The sequence below is a fragment of the Mobula hypostoma genome, chromosome 25, assembly GCF_963921235.1.
Source record: "Mobula hypostoma chromosome 25, sMobHyp1.1, whole genome shotgun sequence".
Lineage (NCBI taxonomy): Eukaryota > Metazoa > Chordata > Chondrichthyes > Myliobatiformes > Myliobatidae > Mobula > Mobula hypostoma.
The window spans coordinates 29,341,702-29,361,119 of record NC_086121.1 but is presented as its reverse complement, the minus strand read 5'-3'; the positions used below and the strand labels follow the sequence as shown (position 1 = coordinate 29,361,119).

General features: G+C 42.8%; 1 protein-coding gene across 4 annotated transcripts in view; it reads left to right on the top strand.

Annotated features, from left to right (window-relative positions):
• LOC134337913 (rho guanine nucleotide exchange factor 10-like protein) overlaps positions 1 to 19,418 on the top strand; it is a 225,223-nt gene that overhangs the window by 148,394 nt on the left and 57,411 nt on the right. For all 4 annotated transcript variants that reach the window (XM_063033279.1, XM_063033278.1, XM_063033281.1 and 1 more), the window contains 6 exons: positions 2,520 to 2,612; positions 3,389 to 3,559; positions 8,498 to 8,643; positions 9,400 to 9,578; positions 10,624 to 10,739; positions 13,956 to 14,083. In XM_063033279.1, coding sequence (XP_062889349.1) covers positions 2,520 to 2,612; positions 3,389 to 3,559; positions 8,498 to 8,643; positions 9,400 to 9,578; positions 10,624 to 10,739; positions 13,956 to 14,083 — 833 coding nt within the window. The remainder of the gene's footprint in view (positions 1 to 2,519; positions 2,613 to 3,388; positions 3,560 to 8,497; positions 8,644 to 9,399; positions 9,579 to 10,623; positions 10,740 to 13,955; positions 14,084 to 19,418) is intronic.

Here is a 19,418-nt window from a genome sequence, read left to right as displayed (position 1 = left end):
TTTATAGTATCCCCTGCCCCCTACCAAATGCTGGTAGAGCTGAGATGAAACATCTCAGCAGTGTGTATTTCTTGGTGACCTTGTTCTGTGTTGTTCAGTACTGGAGCAGATGGTTGTCCTCTAAAAGCTTTCAGCTTCTTCTGATGGGAGGATTGATTAGAAATCCCCGTGAACTGTAAGAGAGTTAACGTCATTAAAATTGCAAAATGTCTGCAGCATTACCTAGAAAATATATTTAAAGTGAAGAATGCTGAGAATCAATTCCACAAGGGGGCAGCAAATCCAACCTTTTGTCCCTAGTCTTCATTCAAACCTGGCGATTTGGAAAGACAATGGCAATGTGTTACAGAGCTCATTGAAATGATTTGGGTACACCTTGTTAAGCAGTTTATGTCCTATATTAATCTTGCAAGGAAAATGTAAACCATTTTTCTGTCGTTGTGTTCTTTCATTTTATTAGAAGCTCTTGTACGGAGGCTATTATTTTTGAAGAAAGGATTTTGGCTTACCTGAGATTCAGTGTAAATTGTGGAGCGAAGGTGAACTGGGAAATTGGGTTGGGTTCCAGGGTTTGCTTTATTGGGATGGCTTCCAACAGCTTGACTCCCTTTAGAGTGGACAAGCAGAGTCTGGGAGAGTAAACTTACTCACTTGCCCTGTTTGGCATCTTCTGCCCCACTGCAGGTAGAGTCTGAGTACCACATCAGCCAGCTCTGTACCAGAAGGGTAGTAAAGCATACCTCACTCTGCGGTGAGGGACTGCATAAAGAGGAGGCAGGGACAACTGGAACAATTCCAATCATATTTCTTATGTTTAAACAAAAATCCACTTGTAACAGTCCTTGGTGTTCCCACTGTTTCTTGTGATATTTTGAGGGAGCGCCCTGAAACTTTGTTGTTTATTTAGCTCTACAGTGCGGGCGGATCCTTCTGTCCCTCTCAGCCATGGAACCCCAGCAACCTCAAGTCCCTGATTAACCCTAATCTAATCACAGGATAGTTAACCTACCAGGTATGTCGTTGGACTGTGGGAGGAAATCGGAGCGCCTTGGGGAAAACCCACGCATTCCACAGGGAGGATGTACAGAGACTCCTTACGGAACAGTACTGGAATTGAACTCCGGACTCCGGAACACCCCAAGCTAGCCACTGTGGCGCCGTGGGTTAATTGATCCTGAGCTGCGCTGGTGGTGGTGATGTTTTGGAGTGACAATCACCCAGTGAGTGGTTACCCCTTCTACCTTGACTGTTTCGTCCTCACTAATGTACAGGTAATATGTACAGATGTGCAAGAGATCAGAAGCTAATATTGTGTCCATGTCCAGGCCCATGTACTCTGGGTAAAGATATGTAAAGGTAGTGGCAGTTTGAGTGTGTGTCTGTCATGGACTGTCTTTTCTTGAAGCGTTTCCCTGATTTTTGTCTGAGCTGGTGCAACAAGCACGGACTGAAGCATATCTCAAATCTCTGACAAGTGCTTGGGGTCGGGTGAATTATTGCCCACACCATTGAACACATTGCACATTTGTGACAGAGCATTGTCATTGTTCACTGTTTGACATATTGTCTGTGCATTGGATACTGCGGTTTTCTTTTTTGGATTTGTACTTGTGATTATCAACACAAGGTTCTCGTTACTTTGGCAATGCAGTTTAAGCATCTCTCTACATCTTTTTCCCTCGTGAAAGAACATAAGCAAAAGGAGTCACTGAAACCTTTGAAGTCTGCTGTGTAAGTCCTGGATGTTCCTGCAGCTTACTGATTTCATCATCCAATCCCCTTGTTCTTCTAAAAATGTGTAGGTTTCCTTGCTGAATGCACTCCTCAGGGATTTTAAGCCCTACAAATGTACAATTCTCCTGAGCAAAGATTTCTCTCCCCATTCAATCCGAAACAACAAAACTATTCTCGGAACAATCATCCTTAGGAGAGATGGCAGTTTAAACTTACGTAACTAATAGAAATAATGAAATGGAGCAACAAAGACATGACATGCAACATCTGTTCTATCAGTGTATCATATGGTCCATTCCACTTCACGTGCAGCCCTTTTACCCTTGAACCATCCTGTGTTTCCTGATTGCGATCAAAATGGGGTTGAGTACAACTCCTTGTTCGGTTATGTGAGGAATCAATTAATAATTGGAATTACCTTATATTGGTGATAAACTTGGAAGAGGGTGAGTGAATAGGTAGTTTAGATCGAATAGTTTATAGATTTCTACACGGTATCTTCTGGTTCTGTTTTATAAAAGGAGCTTTGTATGTTGCTAGATTCAGGTTTCGCTATTCCTGCTTTGTTTGTCTTTCCATTTCTTCCATCTCCAAAACATTTGGAGATGTGCTGAAGATAACTGTGCGATAGTTTTCCTGGGATTAATGCTCCATTACAAAGCACCGTTTGTGAGGTGCAGGCTTGTCACATAAAGGTCATGCTTCCCATGTAGAACGAGATGCAGGTACTAAGGTTACTGGAGGTGAGATGGTAAGTTACTGAACAGCTCTCTGATCTTTTCCAGAGGAAACAAGCCTCCACCTCGGACCGGATAACGCTCTATGGGTTGATGGTGAAACCAATACAACGATTTCCACAGTTTATTCTATTGCTTCAGGTGAGAGAAAATGATGCTTAAGCTCAACGTTCAAGAGGATTAGTTATAGGTTCTGCTCCGAAGTGTGTTAATATGCAGCCCATACACCATTCAGCCAGACATGGCTGGTCAGTGCCTTAGCAAGTTCAGCAGAAGTGAGGGGTGGTGTAGCACGGATGTGTGGGGGGACGAGATGAACTTATTCAAAACTGGTGTGGAAGTTGGAAGAGAAAGGATGGATGACCCACAAAGAAAGTCTAAATGGACAATCAGATCTATTGAACCAAAGATGTTGTTGACAGATTTACATAATGCCTATCAGCAATTGATACTTTTTTGTTGGGGTAATGAAATATAACATTATCTTTGGTGCTTTGGATAAGGTGGGCTTTTGGGTGACCCAATGAGGCCGAATCACAACTTCAAGTTTTCTTTTCCCAGAAGTATCTAAGTGAATAAAAACAATAAAGTGAGAAATACTCAGCAGATCAGAGGTCACTTCTGGTGAGAGAGAAACAGTTGATCATTCAGATTTGTGAAACACGCTCTGCTTCTCTCTTCACAGAAGCTGCCCGATCAGTTGGATGCTTTCAGCATTTACCTTATTAGTTTAATTTATTTTTGGAAGGCCAGAATGAAATATTTATTAGCTTAGTCCGCTCCTTCTTTTGCATTGACTTTATCCTGCAAAGTTGTGCTTTAGGTTTCAAAGCTATCTCTAATAAACCCATCTCTAGTGTTTGGAATTCAAGCTGCCTCCTCTATCATTGTTTCTTCTCCTCCTCCTGACTGCCTAGGATATGTTGAAGAACACACCAAGGGGGCACACCGACCGGCTCTCATTGCAGCTCGCTCTGACGGAACTGGAAACCCTGGCTGAGAAACTCAACGAGCAGAAGAGAGTGGTGGATCAGATGGCCGAAATTCAGCAGCTGGCAAAGAGTGTGGGAGACCGGCACCTCAACAAGGTAATTAAATAGGAGGAATCTTGGAGATAAATGTGTGGCAGCAATTGCATCTAACTGGCTTTGAAAGGCCTTGTATAATAGTCATGGTCACTTGTAGAATCATCATGCTACAGGCAGACCATTTGGCCTGTCAAATTTACACTGGCTTCTGGCAGCACTGTCTAGTTAATTCCATTCCCTTATTCTTTCCTTAAGCTCATTATTCCTCCTCAGGTGCTTATCTAATTCCCGTCTGACTGTCCCTCTACCACCTTTGTAAAGAAGGAATTCCACATCATAATTGTTATGTGTATTAAGAAGGATTCTCACTGAATCTTGGATCCATACTTTTAAATCTGTGTGACCTCCTAGCCCTTGGGCTCTCCACTGAAGGGAATGGCTCACTTCTATCTAATAAAAAGTAACTCTGTACTTCATTATTAAAACTGCTGTGAAGAACCCGGGTTGTTTTTCTTCGGTCTATAATCATCCATGGAGTTGTTATAGTATTAGCCTGTCCAGATAAAGAGCCCTTGACCCAAAACGTCAGCTGTCCATTTCCCTCCATGGATGCTGATGTATTCCTCCAGCATTTTGTGTTGCTCCAGAAGCATCTGCCGTCATCCGTGTCTCTATAGGATTTTCTACACCCTCTCCTGCACCTTCACATCCTTCCTGGTGTCTAAGATTCAAAACAATTCTGCCATGTGGCCTAATTGCATCATCTTCACCCTCCCCTGACATCTCTCTGACGCAGACAGCAGCACGATTCTCTCCGTCCAGCTCTTTCAGTCTCTTCCGCCGAGCAAATTGCTGACGGAGCATACCTGCAGTACTTTAAGTTCTTAATGTCCAGCACGGTCGTGTGATCATTAAAAAAAAGTTTAAAGAGGACTGTAACTCCTTTGGTTGACCCCGTAGAAGCTGTTGCGATCAATCATGAAAACTTGCACTTGTTAGAGATTGCTTTGTAAGAGTTTTACAATATTTTTAATTTATAATTTAACAACTGTAATAGGGTTGTACAGAAGACCAGTGTAAGATGTTAATGTATAAAGAGAAGGTGAATTTTCATCTTCCTCTGTGGAACTATGAGGACTTCAACTCCTTTACATCAGATTATACGTCAAGCATTTACTATTGGCAACATCCAGAGACTTACTGGCACTGCAGTAGCTGTAAAAGTTCATTTGGCTTATCAAGAAAACACTTCTGTCCAATTTTTGTATTTTTCCATTTGGTTCAATAGCTGATGAAGTAAACAGCAGCAAAAATATTGTAGGTTTTCTCTGAAATTCATTATTGGAGAAAAAGCGAATTGATCCTTCTGTAGAGAATAACGGTGAAATGTGTAGAGTGAGATGATATGCCACGCAGATCTGAAAGTTCCCACGTTTGATGTCCAGATGTGCCAGTTTAATTGCAGGTGCAGTAGGTAGTTGGTTTCAACACCCAGGGAGTGGGCAGTAGAGAATGTTGTACGTCTTGTTACTCAGCTAGTAGATTGACCAGTGCTGCTTTCTGTGGTGGAATAGTCAGCAAGCTCAGCCTTGCAAATTTTGGAAGTGATAAAATGCTATTTGTCTGAGTTGCTGCAAACATTTATACCATGCATGAGGTGGGCTAGTTCAATGAAGAATATGGGCATTGAGAAACTGAATAAGTATCCTGACTAAACGCCTTTGGATCAAAGAGCTCACTGAAGGGACAGTATGGCGTGAGGAATGGTCACAGGTCTTTTGGAAGAAAGCTGCGAGATGGGTAAAATATTACAGGTAGAAAGCTACAGTCCTCTTACCAACGTGTTAGGGAAAAATTGGTTTTGTGTAACTGTGAATCAAGTGTAACATCTTCCTACGTAATGTGACCTGGCTCCATATCAGCAATGCACAACTGCTGCATGAGAGAAATTATTTATTGTGGGCTTGCAATCATTTTTCACAGAAACATTCTGCAGTGTGAATTATTTAATTGACTTCTGTATGGAAATTTACCAAATTCTGAACAGTGATGCCCTTTTAAAATTCTGCTCTGCTTTTATATTTAAATTGGGTTCTGAAAACATTGAACTTCACCAGGTGTTGGTGCCTGCAGAGCAGCCAATCATGAAATGTGGTATAATAGGGAATTTAATTATCTAATCTGCAATATTGACATTAGGTTATTTAATAAGCAGTAAATTGACATCCTTCATGCAGCACACAGTGATGTGACACACGGTCTTCAGAAACAGTGACGGATCCCATTGGATCAGATTTGTTTGCAAGCAGCTTAATGCCAAGACTTGGAAGATGAGCAAAGTTAATGACTTTAATGTAAATGGCACAGACTTTATTAAAAGTCAAAAAAAATCAGAAGAAAAGAGTCTGGCAGATGTTAAACATGATTAGTGTTTGGCAGAGTTAATTTGCAATGTTTGTACATTATTTTCATGTCGTGTGATAAAATTGCACACGTCTTCTCCTGTCCTGTTAAGATAGCATTCTTTACTCAAATCCCGCACTCCTACTGAAAAATGCTGAGTCTTTTGTATTTAAACTGGATTCTAAAAATGTTGAACTCTACTGGGTGTTTCCTCTCCTTCAATCACTAAGCATGAAATGTGGGAAAATAAAATTTTTGATCCTATAACCTGTTGTCATGGCAACATTTGCAGTCATTTCACAGCAGCGTGACAAATTTGGGTTCGATTCTGTCCCCAAGGGCACTTTGCCAATTTATTGCCCAAGGAGTTATTCATTACATTAAGTATAGATTGTAACTACCAGAAACATTCTCCCTGTGATCCAATTTTGTCCCTGTCTCAGAATCGCCCATTGTCCAAATCATTGGTTACTTGGCAGGCACAAGAGCACGCAAGAATTTTATTCCCCACTCCCTGCTGTTACATTGAGTCCAAATTCCTCACATCCTGAACGGTACGGTTGATGGTGTTATGTTTTGTAACTCAAAAACAAAAGCTAATTGCAATAAAAAGGCGGAGTCAGGGATACAAGTCTAACTCCATTCTTAACTTTAAGTACGCAGGTATCACGTGGTAGCATAATGACGTATGCAATTCACGTATTTTTACATAAAGCCATAATGAATCATATAACAAAGAATACTTAATCGAACAATGTAATTACAAGACTATCCACAATTACTGAAATATTAAATGCACAACACTCCTCCCTGCTTAGCCGTAAACTCCAGCTCAGTAAAGAATGTATCTCAGCTTGTATAATGTGTATATGTAAATTACAGTATACTGTATGTGTATGTGTGTATGTGTGTGTGTGTGTGTATATACGTATACATAGATATATACACACACAGATATTATATACATAAACACATTTACAATATAACATATGATACAATTACTATATAGATGTCCAAAGCATAGTAAATTTTAAATTGTTCCATTCAGGCCTAAAGATTTAATCGCTATGGAGGATTTGTTACTCTTATTTCTTAATGTTGTGGGACATTGTAAATCTCAAGGCTAACCAGTCCTGCACTACTCTCCTCATTATCAGATTTTTCATCAATAGCATTCAGCTTAGTACTCTTTCTCTTGACCTTTTATCTTTTTCTCTTCTCTGTGCAGTCCATTTATTTTTGTCTGCCTGACATCCTCTTTGTATGAGTCCTACTTTGTTGCATTTTCCTCAAGTTTCACCTTTAAATCTACATTAGTGTGGTGTATGTGAGCTCCTGTCACAATGATATCACAATTTGTTCAGCCAGGCTGGTTTCTGTTTAGACATTGCAATTTTTTTTCTTGCTCACTTTCATTCCTGATTGCAACTCAGTTGCATCTCTGCTGTTTTCATTGATACAGCTATTTCAACTGCTCTTTTAAATGCAAGTTCTGCTTCAGTTAGGAGCTATTTAAAAATTTTTTTTTTGTAAGAGTTCTCAAACTAAATGATTTTTCAGTGCATCGTTAAGCCCATTTCCGAACCGACAGTACTCGTCTCTTCAATTCAGCCAAGTACACGGAAATTGACTCCCCTTCCTTTTCATTCCATTCATAAAACCTAAGGTGTTCTGCAATTAACAATGGTTTTGATTCTAAATGTTCCTGCATTACTTTCACGACATCAGCAAAGCTAATTTCTGCTCGCTTGGTAGGAGCGGTCAAACTCTTAGGCGAACTGTATGTTGTTAAATCTAATGAACTCAGCAAAATTTGGCATTTACTTCTCATCAACTATTCCATTTGCTTTAAAATATTACACGATCCACTCAGTATACAATATCCAGTTATTTTTTGTGTAATCAAATGCATCTATCTTTCAATGTGGCCAGCCACTTTTGCTTTTTTTTACTGATTATTATCACCCGGTACTCACTAGTTATGAACCTGTGAATTCTTCCGTTTCCTGCCTTTTTTTAAAACTTGACTTTCTCCCCCTTGCAACAAGTGCTGCACTGCTTTTTTAAACTCAAATTTTTCTTTGTGCTTCAACAGGTAGGTAGTCATCTCGGGTTCATTTAAATCTTCTTTGTTGCTACTGTTACGTTTTGTAACTCCAAAACATAAGAACTAATTGCAATAAAAAGACAAAGGCAGGAATGTGATTCTAACTTAACTTTTACTTTAAGTGGCATACACACGTATCACATGATAGTGTCATGTATGCAATTCACGTAATTTTACATTTAACCTTAATGAATTACAGAAACACCAAAGAATGCTTAATCAAACAATATATTTGCAAAAATATTCAAATATTATTGAAATATTAAATACACAACAAATGACTGAGTAAATCATGAAATCTTTATCCATTAATCCTAAATAGATAACATCCATCAGATATGCAGGATTTCAAATTGATGTATTTTCTGTTAGGATGTAACTAAATTATTTCCACATATTTCTTCAATTTCATTAAGTCCTTGTGTCACAGAATGGAAAGCTAATATGCACACTGGTATGTTTCTAATGCCTCTTCTTTTCCTGTGCAGTTGCTGAGTTCTGGTCAGCGACAAGTGGTCCTTTGTGAGACTCTGACAGAAACAGTTTATGGAGAGAGGGGACAGATCCTAAAGTCCAAGGAGCGGCGGGTGTTCCTGCTGAATGACCTGCTTGTCTGTGCCAACATCAATATAAAGTAAGTACAGTGCTGCTTGCAATGTAGTCTGTGGTCATAGTCTACTCCAACTTGTCAGGTTTGTGGTTGTGGTTCTGGTTCCTTTTGGACCATTCTTTCTGTGCTTGCAAAATACCCATCTCTCAGGATCTTGCTTAATCAACCTATCTCTCAATCAGCTCAACCATTACAACTTGAAAATGACGGCTCTACTGCATCACAAAGTAGCAGCTATGGTTGTGCAATTGTTAACTTGATTGCAAAGTCCAATATTTACAAATTTACCAATGTTTTTTCTTTGTATGTATGCAGCCTCAAACAACTGCTATTGCTTTCCCTGCATTGTAACAGAGATCCTGATGGCAATTGATTTGATCTTCTGATCATAATGGTAGGATGAAGATCCCTGGGATCAACCTGAGATATCTGAAGAAATAATGCAACCATCAGTGTATGAGCCCCTGCAGTAAAGCTAGTGAGTGTAGACCCAGAATTAGAGATGATTTTACTAATGCTGTGGGCAAATACTTGCCCTAAGTTTGAGCACCTGAGTTAGCTGCTGCCCGGCACTTCTGACTACATTTCTTATGCTTGCTTCCTCTACCAGCAAAAGGGATGGGGCAGTGTCTACACAGGGGCACCGACTCATTTCAATTCAAAACACTCGATCTTCCTGAGCATCAATGATGGGAGAACTGGGGAGTAGTAGGCTCCTCCTCTGTGCCTGTTTTTCTTTCCAGTTAGTCACTTCATTACCTTTGTGTTTCTCTCTTCCAGGAGCCAGCCGGACATTGGCAGCCTGGTCCCGGTTGGCCCAAAATACACTGTGAAATGGAGTGCCCCACTGCTGCAGGTTCAGGTAGTGGAGGTCGGCCAAGAAGGGAAAGGCTACGATAAGGACACAATAATCTTTCAGCATCCAGGGAGTAAAAAGACTTCCTCTACCTCTCTATCAAGTAAGTCTGGTTTACTGCATCTTTATCATCTGGAAATTGTTAATGAGCCTATCAAAAATTCTTAAAAGAATCTTTAACCTTTGAGATGAAAGAGAGACAAATTTCTAAAAAAAGCTCCTAAGATGTTTAGCTATTATTGATCATGTATTCTCTAATTGTCCTTGAAATTGATGGAGTCTGCTGCGGTCCTTCTGATGAAGGTACCCCCCATGGTTGATAGTTTGTAAGTTCCTGGTTTTAAACACTGCAGTGATGAAGGATGTTTTCCACAATGGAATGAGGTCCCAGTTCGAGAGGAACTCATGAATGCTTGCATTCCTGTGTGCCTGCAGCCCTTGCCTTTGTCCTCCTCGCTAGCTTGTGAAGTTACTTGAGAGTAGCCTAAGCAAATAACTGAAGTGCACTGCGTGATTTGGTCAACATTGTCCCTATCCTTGGGGGTAACAGATTTAAAATTAATTTTCACAAGGATATTGCATAAATACTTGGAAATGGAAATACCAGGAAGGCTCCAGCCAAGGGTGTGAGGAATGGACAAGTAGTAGAGCTGTTTATTTTTTCAGAAAGAGCTTTTTGTACAGGAGCAAATCAGAGCAATTCTCTTCTATGAGGTATCTTTCTATTATTAACTATGCATCACTATTTAGGTGATTATGGCTCTTCCATTGGTGAATATACCACTAATCACCATACTCTGTAGAATGTCTGGTGTGTATCATTTCTTGATCAGCTCTCTACATGAAGAACACAATATGAATGGATTTGAGTGTTTTGATCTGTCTTTTCCCACCCCAAACTTTTACCTGTTACCTGTGGATCCTCAGTCTAGATTAGGGCATGAAGAATGGAATCCTGGATAAAGATGTGCCTTTGAAACTACACAACAGGAAAGATCATTATCTTCATTCATGACTGAGCGAGTTTATGCTTCCTGGGGCTTAAATAAGTCATCTATAGACGCAGTCAGGGTCTGACCCACTGGGTATTATCTGCAAATTCTTGCCGTTGGGTTCCTGCCTGCATTAACTTACCATTTCTTCTTCAGCTAAGATTTACATGGGTCCTCCTCGGCTATACCAGGAACTTCGGGAACTACAACAGGATCTAGTTATTGTGAATCAGATAATGCAGCTTATCAGCTCACTTAATGGCACTTATCGGGTAAGACCAACTTTCATAAAAACTAACTCCTCCCTGCTTCTGAAAGGCGCATTTCTTTTTCTTCAAAAACCTGAAAAAAATGGTCCTTTTTTGATTTGGAGTAGAACATAGGCAGATGTCCTTCCTGTTACCTTATGATCTGCCAAGTATGCGTCAGTAAGGACTGACCCAGATTATTAGAAGTCTGTGTCCTGCACAGTTCCACTATGTTAAGAAAGTAAAGCCTAGTCTTGGGGGTATTTCTGGGCTCTTTGGATGAGGTTTTCTGAGGGTAGGACTGGTGACTTGTGGTAATGTGTTGAAACTCTTTGAAACAGCACAGTGAGAGATTTACCTGTACCGGGGCTGTGGATGTAAGAGTTCATGCAACCAAAGTTTTGGCAGTAACATCTTTATCAAGATGGGGAGTCTGGCCTACTCCCCCTAACATTCAATCGAATTAACAACATTGAACCAAACCCCAGCCAATTCATCAATTTCAATGTCTTGGTTGGGGTACTATCTATAACTAGAAGCATAACTGGGTCAGCGCACAAACAACTACAGATACGAGTCAGAGACAGGGTATCCCATCGAGAGTGACTTACCAACTATTATTTCAAAGCCTTTTTGCCTTCTAACAGCCAGGCACAATGATGGAATAAGCTCCACTTGACTAGATGAAGAACGTCACCACTCAGTGCAATCTTCTTGGTTAACACTGCATCTATCACTCTGAGTATTTATTCCTTCCTATATCAGTGCACAGTGAGACACTTCTGGCTGCAGGTTTGCTTCACTTTCGCACATGATCCCGTTCATTTAATTCCTCAAGCACAGGATCTAAATCCTGAACTCCCTACTCAACATTACAGCAATTTTACCTGAAGTTCTGCAACAGATGAAGGAGGCAACTCATTAGCACCCCCCCAAGGGCATTCAAGGATGAACAACAAACATTTTGCCTCGTCTTCAGAAAAAATTAAATTATCTGAATAGCTAATAAGTAATTGAACTGGGACACCGCACCAGAGACTTGTGTTCAAAATCTAGGTTACCTTTGAAATGCTGCAGTGTTGGAGCTCTACCTCACCTCATTGGAGATATTGGGTTGGTCCTCGCTGCCCATCAAGGTCTGTGTATTAGCTCCAGTTTGTGGATGTGTAGCTCCTAATGACCAAAGATCTCACCAGCATGGTTGTCCAGTAAGGTCAATGGCATTCTCATCCTATCTAGGCCTAGACTCTTAGACCAGGCACTTCTCCCTTTGCAGCTTGATCCTTGACTTCCAGATGAACAAACCACAAATAGTAATGATAGGCAGCAAAATCTCTGCCATGGCTATCCTCAAGACAGGTGCATTACAAGACTGTGTCCTAAGCCCTCTACTCCCAGCCTGCTCACAATGACAAGTCTGCTCTAACTCCATCCACCAGTTTGCAGATGGTCCCATTGTAGTGGGCCAGAATCTTAAATGATGGTGAGTCAGAGTATAGGAAGGATATAGGGAGCCTAGTGGCATGTTGGCGTGACAACAACTTTTCCCTCAATGTTAGCCAAGCACAAGACCTAATCATTGACTTTAGAAAGGTAGGGTGGGTGTATTGGTAAACAACCTCCTGCTGACATTAAATGGTTAAGAGCTCCAAGTTCCTGGGAGGGAAGGTCACCGGTAGCCTGTCCTGCTCGAACCACGCGAGTGGCATGGCCAAGAAAGTGCATGTGTAGCTCTACCTCCGGTGACCCCGTTCAACCAGATGGATGTACGTGGCTGGTATAACTCGTGCAGTACGCAGCTGAACCCTTGGCTTGGGTCACCAAGGAAAGTCCCAAAACTGAAGGTGAGTCCGGGGCAGAGGGAGAGCTCAGCTAGCTTCATCTGACCTCTGGTGCAATCCCATGTGGAGATCTCTGGAAGATGCTGATATGAACATTATAAATATTGGTTCCAGGTTACTGAGTTCCAGTCATTTAAACCAGGGCTCTCTGAACCCACAGCTGGGCTCTTCCATGACAATATTCAAAAGGAGCAAGCAAAATTCTCCTGTAATGTTGAACGATATTTATTCGTGAGCCAATGTAACTTAAACACTGGTCAGATGATTTGTTCTGATTGCTTGTTAGCGCTTGCTGTGCACAAAACTAGTGCACTCAGTTCTAATCTTATAACAGAGGCAAAATGTCAAATACACCTTACAACTGTAAAAGCCCCTCACAACATCTTCTGATGTAGAAGACAATATTTAAATACTTAGCAACACATACAAAATGCTGGGGGATCTTAGCAGGTCAGGTTGAATAAACAGTCGACGTTTCGGGCCGAAACCCTTCTTCAGGACATAAATGCATATCATTGCTTTAGGGAATCATGGTGAAGTTATACAGATCAGAACTGCCGTCTCCTTTGAGGATACAGAAGTGCATACTCCACACGTCAGAGTGTTCCTGCCCCACTCCTGTGTACATATAGCACTTTCAAGTGCTCATCAGCACTGTTACAGACCTGCCTTCTACAGAGTGTGAACCAGGCAACGTGCAAGGCATGTTGGTCTTCAAGACAATGCACAGAATGCTAACTAATCTGCTGGCAGGCCTCTTATCCGTTGGTCCTTCATTGCTTCTTAAGTTGTGGTCTACAACATGTTTCAATAGTCTAGTCAGTGATTCTGTGAGGTATCGGCCATCTTGGGGTATGAACTCCACAGGCACACACATTCTTAGTGCCCAACTGTGGGAGACAAGAAGGGGTGCCATCAGTATCTGGTTGTGGTTGGGGCATTACTTCCACCACAGCTCATCACTCTCACGCGTTATTGAAAATCTCCCGTTGAGTGAAATGGCAGGTTTGGCGAGCAGTAGTACAGTGCAAGGTGCTCTCAGTTACGTTGTGCTGAAACACAGCAAGCCAGTTAAGGCAATATTACACTTTAGCAAAAATCTTTTGATAATCCTTTTATTTAAAACAAATCTTTTCATTCTTCAAGAAAGAGTGATATTCTTCACATGTTAAAGAAGGACTTGAGGTGAGGTGGTAAAATATTCAAATACAGAGAGAAGGGAATTTAGTAAGAAGTGAACCAAAGGGGTTTATGTTAGGCCGGAAGAAAGATTTATTGAGAGCAACAGTTCTATGGCCATCTGTTAGTGGTGTTGTACATGTTTTAACACCCATGTAACATCTTATCATGATTTTTGTTATTGTAGCCATATAATTATTCCTATCTGTTCTGTTCTCAGAACCTAAATCTTACCGTAGCTCAAGACTGGACCAGAGCCCTGCAGAGGCTAATCAGGATTAAGGAGGATGAGATCCAGTCAGCAAACAAGTGCCACCTCCGTCTCCTGTTACCAGGGAAACCAGACAAGTAAGGGGGAAGAGGAGAGGGTTGTGGGGGGTGGGAGTAGTTTGTGGGGGAGGAGTAGAGTTAAGTCTGAAGTGGTCTCCAACAGCCTCACTTTAATCTAAGCAAATCAAATTTTCCCTCAGATTTGTGTGCCAATGAGTTATTCTGGGAATTGTTTCCCTAAATACAATTGCAAATATTTTTAAGCTGCAATCTAAAGATAGGGAGCTATAAAATGTCTTTGAAGGAACTGGGTTATACTGGTGGCATTTTCCAATACGAGGGTAGCAGAGCATGTTGAAATTGGAAAGGAGACACAAACCTCCTTTGAACCCTCTCCAGTATCAGCACATTCTTTTGAAGATAAGGGGTCCAAAACTGCTAACGATGCTCTAAGCGAGGTCTCTCCAGTGCTTTATAAAGCCTTAGAATTACATCCTTGCTTTTATATTCTAGTCCTCTTGTATTGAATGCTCCATTGCATTTGCCTTCCTCACCACAGACTCAACCTGCAAAAGAACCTTTAGGGAAGCCTGCACAAGGACTCCCAAGTCCTTTTGTTCCTCAGATTTTTGAACTTTTTCTCTGTTTAGAAAATAATCTACACATTTATTTCTTCTACCAAAGTGCATAACCATATGCTTCCTGACACTGTATTTTATCTGCCACTTCTTTGCCCATTCTCCTAATTTGTCTGTCCTTCTGTAGCCCCCCCACTTCCTCAAAACTACTTGCCCCTCTACTTATCTTTGTATCGTCCGCAAGCTTTGCAACAAAGTCATCAATTCCATTTTCCAAGTCATTGACATACAATGTCAAAAGAAGCAGTCCCAACACAGATCACTGTGGAACACCACTCGTCACCAGCAGCTAATCAGAAAAGGTTCCCTTTATGTCCACCCTTTGCCTCCTGCCCATCAGCCACTGCTTTATCCATGCTAGTATCTTTCCTATAATACCATGGGCTCTTAACTTATTAAGCAGCCTCATTGTTGGCACCTTGTCAAAGGCCTTCTGAAAATCCAAGTGCACAGCATCGACTGATTCTCCTTTATCTATCCTGCTTGTTATTTCTTCAAAGAATTCTAATAGAGATTTGTATGGCAAGATTTTCTCCTGAGGAAACTATGCCTATGGCCTATTTTGTCATGTGCTTCCAAGTACCCTGAAACCTCATCCTTAACAGTTGACTCTGTCATCTTTCCAACCACTGGGAAGTCAGACTAACTGGTCTATAATTTCCTTTCTTCTGTCTCTCTCCCTTTTTGTCGCCTGCCCTAAGGTTTGTTTGTTGTGTTCAATGGTGCTTTCCTTCACTGGCACATCTTTCTTTCTGTAATGCGGTTAATCCTTGGATTGATTTTCAGTTTGGAGGCTTCTGGTGAACAGCATGATCCAAGAACCCAGTTCTGCAAGTTGGGTCTCTCTGATTTATGGGGTTTGAACCATGAGAGAGCAGTCTGCATTTACTAAAATGTTCTAAAGATGTGAAATGGTATTTTCTTAACATGACTGGTTAAAATTTTAAAATTAAAAATACATCTCAGCAGCTTTTGGCACTAAACATCCTATTGGTTATGTTACGTACCCCGTAACTGGGTTGCCAAACCAGCAGAAATGGATCACTCAGTTGGAGTCTGGAGTACTAGAACTAAGAAAGTTTTATTAAAGAAACAAGCAACACAGTAATCGAAAGGATAATAAATGCAACAATTCAACAATGATAACCACACATGTGCACAGAATTAAGATAACAGCATCAATCAAGCTCTATCGTTGTCTAGGGGTAAATGACCAATTTCAAAATGACTCAAAGTTCAGTTCGCAGTAATCGTTGCCATGGCGATGGACAAGGTGGGGGAAGAGAGACAGAGAGAACAACTCATCATTCAGCACAGCTTCACTCACAGACCAGCGAGATTGCTCACGAGCAACTTTTGGGCGGGTCCTTGCTGATGTCACCTGAGGTCACCGACTGTGACCCCTCCTCCAGATGCGGTCGATCCTCTGCAGTGAACCCGGCACCCAGGCAAGGGCGGACACACACCGGGTTCCCGCTGATCGTACCTTTCCACCCTGTGCGTTGTCCGGTACTTCTCACCACTCGTGAGAGGCGCACCGCTTCCAGGGTCTCGTTACCTCGGGTGGCGTGTGTGTCTGTCTTAGTGAACCTGTCCCTTTTTATCCCCCTGCTGGGGTATCGCCTGTCCATCACTTCAAACAGTTCAGGGTTCAAAGGGGGGAGCCGCTCCAGACAGCTCTTCCTCCCACATCCCTTCATTACACATCTCCAGACGCTGCTCCATTGTTCCTTATCTCTCCTTCCCCTGAGGGCAGGTGGCAGACCAACTGCTGATGCCACTGATGCTAGCCCAGGCCAGCAAACATCTTAATTTTATGTGTATTCTCGTAACACTTCCCCCCTTTAAGGATTTTTACCGGGAGGTAAAAATTACAAACATGACTACATTATCTGATACATACACAATATACATCTTTAACAGTTATTTAGCTAATACAGAGAATTTGAAGCTGTTAACACCTTGACAGACAGTCATCACATTTTCTGTTCCTTTTACACGTGTTATTAATAATCCCTTAGACCAGGCTCCAACTCAGCAAACTTCATAGTGGCCAAAAACACTGATGAATTGCGACCAATGTAACCTCTCATTTGGTTTTGTCCCGGACCACAACAACAAGGGTCGTCCCATTCCGGCTCAGTTTTCTCTCGCAAGGGCTTAGAAGGAGGGGGACGGGTATTGACCGCAGAGTTATTGCAAAACTTCCTGCAGTACCCCACCATCTCCAAAAGCCTTCTGAGGGCCCTCTTGTCTGTCGGGGTTGGGAGGTCAGCGACAGCCTGCACTGCAGCTTGCATCACTGCCAGCTGCCCCTGTGTCACCACAATTCCCAGGTAGGTGACCCTCGTGTGGCCGAATTCATTTTTTTCAAGGTTCACTATCAAACTGGCTTCAGACAGCCGTATTAAATTGCCAATACACACCTCTGTGGTCATCAGCCCTTTAGTCACTGAATTACTCAAAAAATATGGGTGTTGTTTACTTGGCTGCCCTATTGTAACCACAATCACCCAACGTCCCAGTTCTTTGCATTTCCTCGGGACAATCAAACACATGGGTGCGAGTCGTTTAATTACTCCTTCGGGGATTAAGGGAGAGACCTTATCAGTAGACCTGGCCAAAACAATAGCCTTCTCCCATCTGACCGATCCCATCCTAATCTTTTCAAAATGGTTTTTTCCTCTTAGCAGGGGGCCCCTAGCTTCATTGATTTCCACGCTAACACCGACTAGGTTTGTTAGCATATCAAAAGCCGGTGACCGTCTCAGTTCGCGTCGGTCATGATCAATAACATTTTTCCCCCTGGGCAGCCGGTAAATCTCTTTCATGATTCCACCAACTGTTTCCTCCAGCACCGCAAAATGTCCACCGGGGGGTACCTCGTGGGCCATGTTAAAAACCTCATCCCCATAACTCTTTTGCACCACCCCCCACTCCTCATCTGCGGATGCTGTACTTGATTTCCCTTTCTTCCTTAGCACTTCCTCATCCGCACAATAGCTTGTCAAGGCTGGGTCAGAGAGAGCGGTCTCGGCAAAAACCATCAGCCCCTCGTCTCGCTCCTGTGTCTGCACAAATTCTTTCCTGGCTACTGCTGCGTCCGTCCCAGCTCCCTCACTACCTCTTATCTCACTACACCCTGTCTCATACAAGGTTGGCAGAAATGTTTCAGCCAAATTCACCATCGCGGGCGGGGCCTCCATGCTGGCAGGCTGACCCGTCAATCTCACAACTGGGAACACGATTCCTCCGGCGATGTCATTACCGAGCAAGACTTCCACGTCTTTCATCGGTAATTCGGACCTCACCCCGATCGTGACTAGTCCAGAGACCAGGTTGCTCTGTAAATGTATCTGGTGCAAAGGGACTGACTCTGTCCCTTCCCCAACACCTTTGACCTCTACCTCCCCAGTCTGGGTCTCTGAGCTAAACTCTAATACACTCTTCAGTATTAGTGACTGACACGCTCCCGTGTCTCTCCAGATCCGCACTGGAACTGGTTTTAACCTCTCCTTCACTGACACCAGTCCGGCCGAGATAAACCTCTCGCGCCCTTCCTGGACTTTTTCAGACCTGTCCTTCCCTAGCGGTTCGCTTAACAGCTCAATACAGCCATTCAAAATTTCCGCTTTTCCTTTCCCCGTCTCCTTCCTTGGGGCAAAGCACCTGGACGCAAAGTGTCCGACTTTCCCACAATTATAACAGACGACCCCAGGAGACTTCCTACCAGACTGCTCCCGGTCTACCTTATCCTTTTCACTAGTCCCCGGCTTACTTTCTGACTTTTCCGGCGGACTCTCCCCGCCGTCCTGACTACCCTTCTGGTAGCCTTTACTCGGGGCAACCTTCATTTTATGCGTCAACGCATACTCATCCGCTAACTTAGCAGTTGCGGCTAACGTGGCTGCCTCTTTCTCATCGAGGTAGGGTCTCATACCCTCAGGGACACAACCTTTAAACTGCTCAATCAGAATCAGCTGCAGCAGTCTGTCATAATCCCCCTCTACCCCCTTCGAGGCGCACCAACGCTCACAATATGTTTGCATCTCGCGAGCAAACTCCAAATACGTGCGGTCCCACCGCTTCCTCGCATTCCGGAACCTCTGCCGGTATGCCTCCGGGACCAACTCATAAATCCTGAGGATGGCCTCCTTCACCACCTCATACTTCTGGGCATCTTCCGCGGATAAAGCGGAGTAAGCTTGTTGGGCTTTCCCTTTCAGTACACTCTGAAGTAAAACAACCCACTTATCCCTTGGCCAGTCCTGACTTATGGCCACTTTTTCGAAATGGAGAAAGTACCGATCCACATCGGTATCGTCAAATGGGGGAACCAGCCTAACCTCCTGGGTCGCCCGGAACCCTCCACCTTGGTTCGGCACGAGCCCCTGCTCGGCCCTTATCTTTAACTTCTCCAGCTCAAATTCCCTTTCCCTCTGTTTCTCCTCTCTCTCCAACTGTCTCTCTCTCTCCCGCCTTTCTACCTCTTTCTCTCTCTCCCGCCTTTCTAACTCTTTCTCTCTCTCCCGCCTTTCTAACTCTCTCTCCTGCCTTTCTAACTGCTTCTCTTCGTGTTCTAACTGCCGTACCCGGAACTCGTGCTCGAGTCTCAGTTTTTCAAGCTGTACCTGTACCGCGTCTCCAGCAGGTTTTTCAATAGACACCTCCCCCAGCTCACCTTGGGGAAACACACCTTTAGATACATAGTGCTCTACAATAGCTCTGTGTATCTCCTCTCTCCTCATTGTCGACTTCACCTTAGCAAGATTCAC